The sequence below is a fragment of the Sciurus vulgaris genome (genome assembly GCF_902686455.1).
Source record: "Sciurus vulgaris genome assembly, chromosome: 12".
NCBI lineage: Eukaryota > Metazoa > Chordata > Mammalia > Rodentia > Sciuridae > Sciurus > Sciurus vulgaris.
Window position 1 is genome coordinate 53,574,031 of NC_136473.1, and position 16,443 is coordinate 53,590,473.

Consider the following 16,443-nt stretch of genomic DNA (forward strand, 5'->3'; position numbering starts at 1 on the left):
TTTTATGGTAACTAGGGTTTGAGTCCAGTGATGTTCCACTACTGAGCTACATCCCCAAGCCCTTTTTTATTTTTTATTTTTAGACAAGGCCTTGGAAGTTGTTGAGGCTGTCCTCAAACTTGTGAGTCTCAGTCTCCTGAGTTGCTGGGATTATAGTCATGCATCACTGTTGCCAGCATAGTCACTTATTCTTTACATCCAGTCATTTGCCAAGCTTTATATCACTCTTGAGTCCCCTATTTACAGACTGTTGAATAGTTGGTTTTTCTCAGGTTTCTTCTAGTTTCAGTATGTCTTTCAGATGACTGTCTTAGGCTTCCTGACTTGTAAATCTCCCTGTTCAGCTAGCTCCCCTGTTGCCATAGAATTAAAGATCATTCTTTAGCATGACCCTCTAGATTTTTCATGGTCTTGGCCTGCTTTAACTTTTCTAGGCTTATTTTTCACTACAGTCTTTCATATAAGCTATGCTTTTTCCAGAACACAAACTATGAATGAACATTTTCACAAATTTGCTTATGTTAATACTTTTCTACCCCGTGTTCATCTGTGAAATATCTATTCAACAGATGAGGTTCAACTCAGGTGGCAGCTTTCCCAGAAGTTTTCTCTAGCCTCTTATTTGGATTAATCCCTTCCTTGTCTATTTTCCCATTAATGTTGTATGGTGAATGTTTGCATTCTTGCTTCACCAAAAGACCATGAAACTCAAGCCTGTAATGTTTATCATTGTATTCCTTACTTGTATTTCTCATATTATTTGCACAATTTACATTTGTTGAAGTCAGTAGTCTTAAATATTAATGTGAAGTTTTATAATTAGTGTTTTTTTATAAAATTTAACAGTTAAGAAGGTGTGTATGTTATGAATCCAGCATTTTCACTGAATTAGTAATAATGAATACAGATGGATTACTAAGTAATTGCTAAAATGTAATGTGGGTCTAGGAGTTCTTTGCCTAAATGGTATATTAGAACATATTAATTTAGCTTTCTGAGAATATTAAAAAGTCAGAGGCCATAGACATTTTAATTTTAAAACCAACTACTTTTATTAAGGATTTTGTTCTTTAGTTTCTTGACCTTTGTTGCCATCTAGTGTACTATTTGTGTATTTCGTGCTAAGTATGTAGAAGGAGTTATTTTACATATCATACTGTTTATTTACACTTAGAATGGCACTGAAAATCCTGAGGAAAGAAAATAAACGTATAACATGAGGAGATTACAATCCTAATAACCTTGAATCAAATCCCTTATCTTTTGCTAAGTCTGTGATTAGGGGAAGTTATTCAATGTTTGAAAACCCCAGTTTCTTCAACTGAGTAATAAGAATCCATATAAGCAATTTAGTAAAGTATCTGGCAAATAGTAAGTGCTTTCTGAATATTTTTATTTGAAAATTGCAAATTATTACAACTAGGGATAATTTTAAAACAGAAAAAAAAAATTTGCCTGGGAATAAACAAGGGTGCAAGAATAGAGGCTCTCACAATGTAAAGCTTGTCTGAAAAGCTACAAGAAGCAGATACAAAGATTAACAGGTCTTAGATCTGCCTGCTTGTCTTAGAAGGGGAATTGTTAAAATGTGTGTATTGGAGGGCCTGAAAGCTTTGGAATGAAATTGCCTCAAGCATATCTGAAATGAGGTTCCCCCACCTTTTTTCCCCAGCCCTGTTTAGTTTATGTTACTTATTTATTTTGAGAGAGAGGTTTACAAAGTTGCTTAGGGCCTCACTAAATTGCTGAGGCTGGCCTTGAATTTGTGATCCTCCTGCCTCAGCCTCTCAAGTCCCTGGGATTATAGGCATGTACCACCGTGCTGGGCCAAGATAACTCTATAAAAAATGAAAAAATGAAAAAATAAAAAAAGATTCTTTTTTAAATACCATCCCAGTTGCTTGAATAAATGTGTCTACAAACTTTGTTTTTCCCTTTTCAAATGTCCAAATCATTCTGCTTCTTGGATTAGAGTAGAATCAGAAAGGCAAGAATTAGAAACCTGAATAAAACAAAAATTAGAAAAGCATTGAGCATTTGATTGAAGTCACAGGCATAGAAAATAACACTTCTTGATATGCATATTTTCTGCTGCATAACAAAAACAAATTATAGTCATATGCTGCATAATGACATTTCAGTCAGGGATGGCCCTGATATATGACATTGACCTTATAGGATTTATAGTGGAACTGAAAAATTCCCTGTGGCCAGTGTCATTGTCATTGTAAAAGACATGTAGGACCCCCCAAAAGGAAGACCCTTACTTGAGTCTCAGGATGGCGCGCTCCAGGAAGCACGAGAGACCGGCTTGATGCAAAAGCAGGAGGCACTTTAATAACGGAGCTCCGGGCCAACACGTATCTCACGCAGGAGATAGAGGAGTTGACCACGAGGCTCAGAAGTCAGGGGTTTATATAGGAAAAGTTAGGGAGTTTGGCGCGGGTACACATAATTGGCTGATTCAAACATAAGCGGGCACATGACTACATTGATTACATCAGCAAGTAGTACGTGCAAATTGACATTCCAGCAATGTGGTAGGGCAGTTTATTTTGGTTAGCAGGGGTCAAGTTAACCTTAAAGAAAAGGGAAGAAGGGGGAAAGTGGGTGACACCAGATGGTCCACGGCCTTGTGGAGATTGTTTATCCTCCATGGCCAGTTAGATTTTGATGTTTTGGCAGTCTTATTTTAGGCTTGTTTAGGTATGTTCAGGCCTCAGGCCTGTCCCTCTTTGTTTCTTTTCCTAAGTTCATTTGCTAGACTACAGATTCTGTGATTTAATTATGGGCACTTAAATTTTAACTCCTTCATTCCCCTCTTCTTCTTTTAACTAATTCTAATCTTAGAATTTTATAAATCAGTATCTTATGGAACTTCTGTTTCTATAAACTCTTCTCCCAAGTTATTTTCTTGGCGGAGGGACTGATATTGTTGCCTGAGCATTAATACCTGTACAGCATTTACTCTTTCCCTGATGAAGGTAACTAGGCGATTTCATGGCCTTTATTTTCTCAATTTGACCCGATCCCCTATTTCTACACTAACTACCTGTTCTTAATTCTGGCTTCATTCCCCCCTCTAATCTTAGGAACTCCATTCTGCTGGGGAAGAAGGTCGATGACCGCTCTGGCTTCTTCAAGCTGGAAGTGGGTGGCGTGGGGCAAGCAGCTTGGAGTTCCTTTTATTAAAAATCGGGTCAATCGAGGGGTCCAAGGTAGAAGTCTGGTTGGGGAAGAGCATGTTGTAAAGTCATCTGGGGGTGGGTGCTTCTATGAGAGAAGAACAAAAAGACATGAGTACTGAAAGGAGATTAGTACAAAGTAAATGTTGCAGCATCTGAAACATGCCACTGAGTATCATGAAAATGACAGAAGTCAATCTTTCACCAGGAGGTGGAAGAACTGAGAAATTGTTCCCATAACTAGGCCTAACAAAGGCTGGAGAGGACAAGGCCTTCATTTGGGGACTTTAACATTGTCCAGGTTACCAGGAATCTAAACACAACATTTAACTCTTAATGTCATAGATGTTCCCAGAAAATATAGTTAAGCTACTTAATGTTATCTGATTTTTGTAAAATATCCCTTTATTGATATAACCTGTGTTTAGTAGAGATCTCTATACTTCTGTTACTTAGGGCTAGGTAATCATACTAGCAAACATAGATTAAGTCTACCTGTGTAGCTTAAGAAGGTCTTCAGGCCTTAAACTGACTAAAAACTTCTGACTCTGGCAGTTTCTCTTAATAGTTATCAGGCACACTTGCTGAAGAATCTTTCTTTCATTTGTAGCTTTCAGTCTTTATTCTAGTGGGCTAATACAAGTGTACATCTTAAGTTACATTTAACTGTTATTTCCTTTAAATGCCCAAGAATGGCTATATTTTGGGTTTTAACTGTTTTGCTGGGTATCTAAGATCAAGCTGGTCAAATTGACCTGGTTCCTATCTTGTTAAAGAGTCAGCTGAGTTCCCACAGGGGTTACTCATAGAGAACTTAAGAGCGGCTCCTTAGCTCCACCAGTGACTTTGATTAGGCAGGGTCTCCTGATGACATGGCTTTCCTTGAAAGCGTCAGGGATGTCTCCCTTTTTCCATGACTTTCCTCTGCAGCAGATGCACTGAGTGATTTTTCATCCTCTAGTTTCAACAATCTCCTTGATCAGGAGGTTGTGTGACCCAGAGTTGCAACGCTCCTTAGAGAAGTCCTCTTATTCCCTGGGTTCAGGCTGACGTTGAGGGCAAGACCCAAACATGGAATTTTCTTGACCTCTGTATTTAATTCCAATTTCTAAGTTTGATCTTAATCATCCAGCAAGCCAGTCTCACCAGTCATAAAGTAACAGTACTGGGCTTTAACTTTAATGTCCATAGCTTTACAGTTATTTACCCTTTTATCTAACTGGAGTCTGTATTAGTACTGGAAGTTACCACTATCTGTTCTATAGGTGATGGCTTATTATCACAAGTTACCTAGGTTGTATGTTCTGGAAGCAGCTACTTCTGCAAAACAGTAACAAGCAACAGTTTTACAAAATGAAATTAGCAAGAGTAAAAACATATTCAGCTTGTATAGTAACTATCTTGAATTTGGACTGAGAACCATATTATATCCCCAATTTGAGATCATACTACTTTTACAACAAAAACCAATCTTTTGACTATAACTTTAAATAAGCTGAAGTCTGACTTATTTTGCAGTCACTCTAACATGCAGTAAGGTGGAAGGCACAGCCTTATATCAGGTAAGGCGTGGCTCTTTACAGATCTTAAGTGTTTTAATTCTGATGTTGATCTTTGCTTCTTCCTTAAATATCATTAAATAGTTTACATATACTGTTTCCTGAGTCTATATAAACTTTATAATTAACACAATTTAACATTATATCTAAAACATGAATCAAAGAAAGGCTGAGAGAGCTTTTAACTTTCCTTTTGTGTGGCAAAATGCTTTCACCTTCTATTATATGAACCTTTAAACAAATCAGGCTGTTACTACCTCTTAGAAATACATTTACATTTAAATTTTTATCTCAGTGAAATAAGTAACCAATTTTATTTATATCTTATTGATAATAGGTCCCATAATAGAATATTAAGTGATAAAAATAAATCCCCAATAAAATGTACCCCTTAAGTTTAAGATTACCATTACAGACAAGTTTATTCTGGAGAATAGCAGCGCTTGATAAATTCCCTGCTTTAAAAACTTGTATACCTGGAAAATATGAACACATTTAATATGCAACTAGTGACCATTTTACAATTACCTTGACACTTTTATCTTATCAAATTTAGCTTTTAAAGAAAAATGTAGACTCTGCAACACAGCACAACACTCTACAACAGTTGTTCAACCACAATTGTATACACCCCAATCTTTAAGACTAATTGTTTTAAAGAATAAAACTTAATAGACACAAAGTTAAGAGTAACTTAGTGTTTCAAATAAATCCTTGTTATTTTACCATGTCAATTTACCATATAGATTAGACTTTGATTTATATCAGAACATTAGTATTTTACCTTAGGAAAAACCTGAAATAGTTTTAACTGATTGTCTCACATACTTGTAACCAAATTAGTTACACACAAACTTGCTCAAACTTTCTCTTCACTTACACAGACTTTCTTAGCACTTACTTAGACCCTCATGTCATCACACAATCACTTTCTTACCCCAAAACATTTCCTTTTTCCTTTTACTAAATATATTTCCATACCTAGAACCTTTTATTTTCTCTTCATTTACACTAACTTTCTGTCGACACCTTTTTGTTCACATTCTGAGACAACTCTCATGAAATTTCTGAATTTAGATAAATTACTCCATTTTAGCAAGATAAAATACTTTGTCGTTTATAGTACTCTAACTGAAACACAGTAAGAGGAGAGATGGTAACTCTAATTTCAAACCTAAGAGCTCCTTGGAGCTTTGCAGACCTGGAGGGGGAGCAGGGGGAGTGATAAGGAAGCAGATGGAACGCTTATCCTCCGGGTTGGGGTTTTACCTGTTAGGACATAACTCTTAATAACCCTGTTTTTAGTAATGACATAAAGCAATTCTAAACAATTTTTAATTTACCAACCTATGAAAACACCAATATTGTTTAAGTATGATACCCCACGGAATTTAAGGACTTAAGAGTACTTAATGTTATTTAACAATTAGCATTTTAACTTTGTAAATTAATCAGATGTCTTTACAAACACATTAGAGTAATCCCGTACATGTTAACTCTAATTCACTTATTCTGTAAAAACCAAGATATCAGACAAGTGTCCTGAACAGTATTTGCTGTCTCTTTCCTGTTGAAGAAAAGTCCTAGAAACAACTGATATTAGACATTATTTAACATCAACATTTCATTAGTTTGACCACTTAGCCCAGGAGTTTAAAATGCACCCCTTTTTTTTTTTTTTTTTTCTCTCAGGTTAGTTCTGCCTCTCCCACTGAAACTGCTACACTTCACATTCTAATACAGACTTCAGCAAGGCCAGGCAAGGGGGAGGGAGGGATTGCCCAGGACTTTTTAACCCTTTTTTTCCTGGTTGAGAAATCCGGTTAGGTTTGAATGCAGAAAATCACAAAACATTATTTCCCACCACTTTTGGGGAATGGAGCTGCTGAGCTCTCCGCCTAGGGGGACTGGAGTAAACAAATCTCTTAGGAACAAGGAGAAGGACTGTAAAGTACCCTGCAATGAGTATCCCTAAGCCTAAGAATAGGGGACCTGAGGGAGGACAAAGGGAGCCCATCCTCCGACAAAAAACACCAAACACCAAAACAATATAAAGACAACAGACACTAACACGTCCAAGCACACTCGTCCGCGCCTAGACTTGAATAGGCAGCCGAACGCGACCTCTGACGGGGTAGGACCCTGCGTCCACTCCCGCCTGGATAGAAGGAGCACTCCGTCTCCTTCGTTCCGAAAAACCACAGTCAGGTCCTCCTGACTGCCCTCCACCCATGGAACGTCTTCCAGGGCTGCAGCTTGCGGGACCGGGGCGTCCCCCCTTCCGCGGCCAGAGGGTCCTCACGGACCACAGAGGCGGCTGCATGGAGAGGGATTCCACGTCCTCTCCCTTGTTTCAGACTGAAACCAAAGCTCACATACACACTGCGGGGACACACACAAACATTCAAGACTCACACCAACGTACCTCCAAGGGGTCTTCGAGCTCCTGGGGTCGCGCACTCATCCCGGACGAGCCCCCAAATGTAGGACCCCCCAAAAGGAAGACCCTTACTTGAGTCTCAGGATGGCGCGCTCCAGGAAGCACGAGAGACCGGCTTGATGCAAAAGCAGGAGGCACTTTAATAACGGAGCTCCGGGCCAACACGTATCTCACGCAGGAGATAGAGGAGTTGACCACGAGGCTCAGAAGTCAGGGGTTTATATAGGAAAAGTTAGGGAGTTTGGCGCGGGTACACATAATTGGCTGATTCAAACATAAGCGGGCACATGACTACATTGATTACATCAGCAAGTAGTACGTGCAAATTGACATTCCAGCAATGTGGTAGGGCAGTTTATTTTGGTTAGCAGGGGTCAAGTTAACCTTAAAGAAAAGGGAAGAAGGGGGAAAGTGGGTGACACCAGATGGTCCACGGCCTTGTGGAGATTGTTTATCCTCCATGGCCAGTTAGATTTTGATGTTTTGGCAGTCTTATTTTAGGCTTGTTTAGGTATGTTCAGGCCTCAGGCCTGTCCCTCTTTGTTTCTTTTCCTAAGTTCATTTGCTAGACTACAGATTCTGTGATTTAATTATGGGCACTTAAATTTTAACTCCTTCAGACATAGTATAACAAGTTACTCATGTGTTTGTGGTGATACAAGTGTAAGCTTACTATGCTGCTGGTCATATAAAGGTGTATCACATCATAATTATGTTGTATACATAATACTTGATAATGATAATAAATGAGTGTTATTTACTTATCTATTAACTCTACCATATTATTTATCATTATTTTAGAGTATATTCCTTCTACTTATAAAAAACATTTACTGTAAAACAGTGTGTCCTATTATGCTAACAGCAGCCTCATACATCTCATGTTTTATGTGTCTTTTGATTGCATCAAGAGCTATGTCACATGATTGACCTATAACATCTAGGTTTATGTAAGTACACTTTATGATGTTTTCATGATGAAATTGCCAAATGATGCATTTTTCAGAAGGTGTCCTAGTCATGAAACTATGCTACTCTATCTTGAAGACTGAAGATAGGGACTGATTAATATGTTTCTGATAAATAAGTGTTTCTACATTAAAATCAATAGTTTGCATTATTTACAAGTTATATGCTTGAAATGTGTTGAAAATCACTTTTATTTTATGGGCTTTCTTTCTTTTTTTTTTTTTTTTTTTTTTTTTTGTGGGTTTTTTGTTGTTGTTTTGTTTTGTTTTGTGTTTTTGGTACTGGGGATTGAACCCAAGGGTGAATAACCACTGAAATTAACCACTGTTACATCCCCAGCCCTTTTTATTTTTTATTTTGAGGCAGAGTCTTGCTAAGTTGCTTAGGCCTTTGCTAAATTGTTGAGGTACTCTCAAACTTGCAATCCTCCTACCTTAGACTCCCCAGTCGCTGAGATTACAGGATTGCACCACCATGCCCAGCTAGGGCTTTATTTCATAAAAATAAAAACACATTAATAAGTTCTAAAATTTGTTCATATAACTGTACATTTCGTTTAACAGGTTAGTTCTTTAGTCATGAATTGTTCTATCACTAGAATTTCTAGGAAACCAACCCTAGCAGTTAGGAAGGACTTATTATACCCTAAAATAACTTTCTTACTTTCAAAATCAGTTAAGCAGATACAAATTTCACTGTGGAAAAAATATTTTGACTCTAAGATAGTAATGCATATACTTTGGTTTAATAAAATTAGACTAGAAATATCAATCCTAATAAATTATGTTTTGAAACAAGTGTTGACAGGGACATCATAGTACAACCACAAATAAGGACATTTCCCAGAAAAGAAAAGGGCCCTTGAGGATTGAATCTGCTGGTAGGAGGAAAGTATAATTCCCCCCTTAAGTCCTGAATCATTTCCATCAAGGACCAGAAAGGGAGAAGCCACTCTCTTAAGGATTCCTGGAAGAAATGGCAGTGCAGGCCCCACATGAACTTGGTCATCTGTGAAGATCTGTCATTTAACTTTAATTGTCCGTTTACTGACCTATCCTTTGAGAAATTACTTCTTATGTCTTTATTGAATTGTTAGATGAGTGTAATCAGGAGGTACAAAGTACACTAGGGTTCTGGAAAATAAGTGAGGGACCCCCAGAATTAAAAGAGAACTTCAGTGAAAACATCTATAAATATTTGTTTAGAAGACCAAGTCTTTTGATGAGGTACATTATTAGAAAGATATTTTAAGAAAGATTACTTCCAAGTGTTACTAACTCTTAATATTTTCTTCATTGTGACCAGGCATAAATTTTAAAATCAAAGGAAATAAAATTAAAAGCCGTTTTATAATGTGAATCACGGGTTAGACACCAATAAAGATCAATAACCAGTTTTCAACCTTTTTATTCAATATTTCATTGTTCCTTTCATTCTTACTCATCATGACCCATCATGATTAGTGTTGGCTCATGCTTAAAAGAGTCCATTCCCAAACAAGACTTCGGCAATGGTTTTATTTATTTGATTTACAACATTGTACTTTTTGCTAAATCACCCAGTCTTGGCATTTGACCTCTTGTCCTATAAGGATCATTTGTTCTTCCTAGTTCCTGAACTTATTGAATTCTTTCTTTAGTTGATCTTCAGGTTACCCTGGGTTTTAGATTTTCAGCAATCTACTCTACTATTCTTGTATTTAGTTTTTATTCAATTGAAAACCTTCTGATTGTGTCACCAGAGGGGGTCTGATGCGGCCCCTTCCAAAGAGGAAAGGGAGATCTCAACTTGGCTCACTTAGGTTCTTCATGTTTTTCACAGAAAAGAATCTCAGGATTTGTCAGATAGGAAGGCACCTGACAGATTTATTTAGTGAAAGAAAGCAAGGAAGAAAGGGTGTAGGTGTTCAAAGTGAGATGCATTTTGGGGGTTTAGGGCTCTTCTTTTAAAGCAAACTGTGTGAGAGGTGGGCATGGGATGACATGGAGGAATGACACCAGCCTAGTGAACTCAGTTCTTTGATCACAGATCACAAGAAGTTTACGGTGGTCTGGTCCTTCTCTCTGGGATCTTCAGGTTGGCATTGTGTCCTCTATCTGGTTAACAAATAACATTTGGAATGTGCCTATTTTATAGGTTCCTAAAATATATTTTATAGGTTCTTAAAATATATCTCTCTTTGTTTTATCTAATCTTAAAACATGTTGTGTAGGCTTACAGTACACATAAGCTTAAATCAAAATAAAGCAATATTCATAGATTAGTAAATTTATAGTGACACTAAGATTTGTAGATTTCTTAGGAATTTGGGAGTGACCAGCTTAGCGGAAAAACAGATCTGGGGAGTGAGTCTAATCATGTTGCTTTTAGATTTGCAGCTAAGGTCTCTTTTTCCTTCCCTTTTGTCTCTCTCTCTCTTTTTTTTTTTTTTGTCTCTTCCATCCTACCTCAATTGGATATACTTATATATTCAATAATTATTAACTCATACCAGTAATATTCATTATATCAATACAAGTTATAGACATTTTTATTTCATTCAAATAAAATATTTTTATAAACACAATTGCATTTCGAAGCACAAAATTCACTGATTCATATTTCAAGCTCCAAGTGCCTCAGTTATGGAAAAATTATGTTTTTTCATTTCTTTTCAAATTTCCTTTCCAAGGCATTCTTATCTAGAATTTAGCTTGGGACTAACTCTCTAGGAGAATCGTTTTTTAATCATTGGTTTTTTTTGTTTTGTTTTGTTTTGTTTTTTTCTTTTTCTTTTTTGGGTTAATCAGACACTATTGAATTGCTCTCATACTTTATACCTACTAGTACAGAAATGTCCAATAAAAGACCCCTTCCTCCCCCAAAAAAGTGCTTAATGCTTTCTGGATGAAGAAAGAAAAATTCACATATCCTAGATATTTATTTATTTATTTAGCAGTTGTGGGTACAGAACCCTGGGACATTCTACCACTGAGCTATTATTGCCCCAACTCTTTTAAAAAAAATTTATTTTGAGATAGGTTCTTACTATATTGCCCAGGCTAGCCTGAAACTTGAAATCCTCCTGCCTCACCTCCTGAGTAACTGGGATTACCAGTGTGAGCCACTGCCTCCAGGTCCTAGATATTTATTGTTAGTATTTATTATAGATAGCTTTTACCAGAGGGAAGTATAATAGCATAAACTATTATGCTACAACTATTTCTATTTCCATTACCAACAAATGTTGACTATTAAATTTCTAATCACCCAGTAATCATAAAAGACTTGGGTTTCTTTTTACAAATTCCAGGGGAAAGGAAATTAGAAACTATTTCTGGAAATACAGAATGAGAAATTTAGAGTAAAGGACAGTTATGATGACAATCATGATAAAATGAGGCAGTGAATTCCGTTTTGATTTTTTCCCTATTTTAACTTTTGATTATTACCTAATGTTTACACTAGTTGTATGTTTAAGGGTAATCAACTAAATTTTAGTTATAGTTAAGGAAACTTCATTAATATAGTGTTAAATAGTAGATGTGTGTCAATACAGTATTTAACATCTCATTTAAAATTATGTATCCATTTGTCATTTAAAATATTCAAAATTTTAACAAAAAAATGAGAAATTAGTAAAATTTATATAATCATATAGTATTAACATGATATGTAATTTTAAATACTAAAACACTTTGTTTTTCTGATCCATGTTTTCAAATTCTGACTATCTGTGGCCCTTATCAAGGTCTATTACCTGAATTTTCTAGTTGATTAGCCTTAATTGTGAATATTAAAATATGTGAGTACATGTAACATTTCCATACTATTTTAGATCAATAAGTGGTATCAATAAACAAAAAATTATTCTAGTGGACTTTCTAGTGAATTTTAACTACTATAAGTAAAAGTAAAGCTTAATTGACTCATTTTTTCTGTATTTTTTTCCTAAATGCTAACCTTCCATATTACTCTCATTCTGGCAGGCTCTAATCCAGTGTGAACAGTTGAAGAATGAACTGGAGAGGCAGACAGAAAGACTTGAAAAAGAACTTGCATCTCAGCAAGAGAAAAGGGCTTTTGAGAAAGAGATGATGAAAAAAGAAATGACAAAAGAAAGGGAGGACATGGAATCAAAGGTACTTAAGGACTTAAGTTGTATGCTCACTGCTGAAGAAATGTTTGTGTTGATGTACCTATGAGCTGCCGTTCTTGAATGGACTTTAAATTTTAAAATCTTTATGAGTAAATTTCTTATAATTTAAGAGTTCATTAAAATGTTTTTTTTATATTTCTCAATGAAGTTTTTTCTCTGACCTTTTTGAATAAAATAATCAATTTACTTCCATATTCTCAAATTAGGAATTTACTTTGATCCTGCCATTCAGTTTGATATTCTCCTTCCTCCTCCCTCCTCCTCCCTCCTCCTCCCTCCTCCTCCCTCCTCCTCCCTCCTCCTCTCTCCTCCTCTCTCTTCCTCCCTCTTCCTCCCTCTTCCTCCCTCCTCCTCCCTCCTCCTCCTCCTCCTCATCCTCCTTCTTCTCTATCTCTTTCATGTTTTTAAAAAGAGATCAAGTGCTCTGCAAATTCCAGATTTTATTTCAACTTTGCCTAAATTAAAGACAAATGACTCCCTCATTTATCTCCTACTCCAAATTAAAAATGCATAAGATAAAACATTCGTAAGAAACAGAGTAACCAAGATAAAGTGATTATACACATTGTGTGAAATCAGTTTTGACAAACTACATGACCAGTAATGACCATAACCAGATGAATAACTGGAAGGGAGAAATGATAGGCAAAGGAACAAATAGGGCTGGAGTTGTAGCTCAGTGATAGAGCACTTTCTTAGCATGTGTGAGGCACTGGGTTCAATCCTCAGCACCACACATAAATAAATAAAATAAAGGTATTGTGTCCATCTACAACTAAAAACTATATAGAAAACAAAAATAAAGAAACAAATAACATGAAATGTGCAGTATTTGAAAAACAGTAACAAATTGGAATACAGAGTTGAGTGGAACCTAACTTTAAAGTTGCTACAATAATAAAATTGAGCAAGAAGTAACTGAAACAACTGTTTTACATGTTTATTTTTTTAAAGTGGACTCAAAGTTTGTGCTCCAAATACTGTAATACTCCAGTGTGACATTTAACTCATATAGCAAATACATACTGTGTATCTGCTATGTGCAAGGCAATGTGCAACTTTCTGCATATAAAAAGAAAAAAGTCACAACTTCTGCCCAGTGAGTTTTAAGTCTTCTGTGTAAACTGAAACATTTACTATAAACTCCATTCTCTTCTTATCCTTTTTGAAAGAAAAAAAATGTGTCTGTTAAAACCTTACTGTAGGTCAGTCTGACTGACTACCTGTCTGCCTTGGATTGGTGATCTCAGCTGGTGAAAATCCTACTGTAGAAGGCACCTTCGTACATTTGGGGTCTAACAGTCCTCCTATGCATTCCTTTCTCTCCCATTCTTTCAGCAATCAACAGATATTAGAGAGACTGGGGATGTGGTAGTCTCAGGACCAATGAAATTCCCTCATGAAGCTAGCAGACTCTTAGGAGAAGTAAGCATTAAACAAACATTTTCATAAATTATTTTTTAATTATGATTGTTATAAAGCATTAAAGGCTCAATATAGAGTACTGTGGGAATGTACAACAGGAGAATCTGACCTAGTCTATGCAGTCATAAGACTTTTCATAAGAAAGAGATTTTTAAATGAGACCTGAAAAGATTAAGAAGGAATGGTCGAGTAAAGAGTTGATGGGAAGAGTTTCAGGTCCAGGAAAATAATATACCCAGACTGTGAAGCTAAAATGCACTGGACTTTTTAGGAATTTAAGGAATGCCCAGATGGCTAGAATATAAGGAGTGAGGGACAGAATAGTGGAATAGTGAGTGGAGTTTGGAGAAGTGTGCAGGGGCCAAATTCTGAATGACCTTAAATTCCTTGTGAAAGATTTTAAATTTTATCCAAAAAGTAATGTAAAACCACTGAATAGCTTTAAATTGGACAGTGTTGTGATGCCATTTATATTTGAGATAAATCATTTTGTCAATAGATTGGAAAGAGAACCAGAAAAGATATGGAGAGATCAGGTGGAAGGTAAATATAGTAGTCCAGGTGGGAAACGATGATAACTTGGACCCATTTTTCCATGATCATTCCACATCACTTTTGTTCTCCTCAAATTCTCTGCCATACCACTTTGTCCTTCATTCTCAGCAGGGAGCCTTAATAAAGAATGATAAAGAAAATAATAAAGAAAATTGAAACCATTAGGTAATATCCATCACAACTACTTATCCCCTCACCTCTGCCATTAAAAAAATTTTCACCTACAGCCCAATCATGTTAGGATGGGCAAGCCTTTAATCCTATCACTCATCTGTTCATCTAGATCCCAGCCCCTTTCCCACCTCAAAAAGTTTATCTCATTTGTTACCCTCTCTCTTCTGAGTCTTCAAAATTTCTTCCCTACATTCTTTCTTAACAATAGGAAAATACTCTTAAATTTCTCTCACCTGTTGGAAAAAAAAAATCTGTTCTCAATCTTTACTACACTAAAAATTCTAAAAATCTCATTGCCCAAAATATATCAAACCAATTCCTTGAAAGATTGTCCAAACACATCTTTATTTTCTTACTTTCCATTTACTCTTTAGCCCTCTCTAATTCAGCTTCTGTACCCACAGCCAGTGAGATTACTCTTGCTATGCTTATTGAAGACTTCTCTGTACTATATTTACTGAACATGTTTTGTTCATATATTTAAAAGATACTCTTTCCTGGATTTCTTTGAATCCATGTTTTATTTGGGAAAATGATGTCTTCACTTTTGAGAGAGTGAAGAAGACACATTCAGAAAGCTGCTTAATAGAAGGTTCTAGGGTTTAGTAAAGAGGTATGGATTGAGGAATCTTTGGCACTATTGTGGCTTTAATTCCACTTGTGGTATTGATTTCTAAATCTTTAATTTTCTACTGAGCTCCCAAATCAGACTTATTTCCCATCTTCCTTGTTTCAGTGGAACCACTATTCATATAGTTGCACACCACAGAAATCTTATTTTCATCCTTGTCTCTGCCCTCACCCTTACACTATCCATCTCATCACCAAGTTCTAGAGATTCAGGGTCCTAAGCATTTTAAATTGCCATGTTTCTCTATCCCATCCTTACTGGTATCTCACCCTTGGATTGTTCTACAGCCTCTTGTTTCTCTGCCTCCAGTCTCACCTCCTTCCCATCTGTTCTCTATATCACAGCTAGAATGATCTTTCTAAAATGAACTTCTCAATATGACGGTCTTTTGCTTTAAAATCTTTATGTCTCCCTGCAAGCCTGGATAAAATTTAGGTTCCCTTAAGCATAACATAAAAACTTTAAGTTTTCTCTCCAGTCTCATCTCCCTTCAATTTTCTTCTTTGCATCCCCACCATTCTGACCTCCTAGCACTTCCCCAACATGAATGCATGCCAAGCTGTCATAATGTTTGTTGTTTAAGAATTTTGCATGTATTTTGTCCCTTGCCTTCAGGAATCTTCTTTTGCCCTCTTTGATCCTTCAGAGTTCTTGACACTACCTCCTTTCAGAGCCTCCCAAAGCTTTATTGTCATCTTCTACATGGGTTCCCATAACTCAATTTATTACAAATTTTATTTGAATTTTTTGCCATCCCTAATTTACTGAGTCCTGTTCATGTATGATACTCGTTGTTTGATATATTCCTGTCACATTAAAATGTGATTAAATATATATTTGTTAAATGAATGGCATGTAACAGGGGTGGGGTTCCATGCAATTGGAAAGATAGAATTAAAATGCTAGGGGGCTGGGGAGATAGCTCAGTTGGTAGAGTGCTTGCCTTGTAAGCACAAGGCCCTGGGTTCAATCCCCAGTCCCCCCCCCCCCCACCAAAAAAAAAATGCTAGTCTATCACAAGGTGTGGAGGAAGGTAAAGTTGTGAATTGACCATTGTGTCGAACACTAGCAAAAAACAGCTAGTGTTCATACTAGGCGATTTTTATTTGGAGGATTGTTTACTGGAAAACATTTGCCTTGTTAAGTAGTTCTACTTACTATACAAAAAAATATGTTGATTTGATAATAATTTCTGATAAGAAAGGAAGAAGGAAAGCTGAAATGTGTCTGGCAGTATGCCAGCTGTGTTCATATGTAAGAGAACTTTTCACTAAGACTAACAATTATTTCATGAATAGAAATGGTGAAAGAAATACAGTGCATTTTGGAACCTGAGCCATTTAAGCTTATTTTCCCCCCAATAAACT

General features: G+C 36.3%; 1 protein-coding gene across 4 annotated transcripts in view; it reads left to right on the forward strand.

The window, feature by feature from the left end:
* The window catches only part of SDCCAG8 (SHH signaling and ciliogenesis regulator SDCCAG8), a 249,952-nt gene that overhangs the window by 74,239 nt on the left and 159,270 nt on the right, over positions 1 to 16,443 (forward strand). For all 4 annotated transcript variants that reach the window (XR_013758046.1, XM_079106102.1, XM_079106103.1 and 1 more), the window contains one exon: positions 12,122 to 12,274. Coding sequence is in view for 3 of the 4 variants with exons in the window: in XM_079106102.1 (XP_078962228.1) it covers positions 12,122 to 12,274 (153 nt within the window). In the remaining variant the exon portion in view is untranslated. The remainder of the gene's footprint in view (positions 1 to 12,121; positions 12,275 to 16,443) is intronic.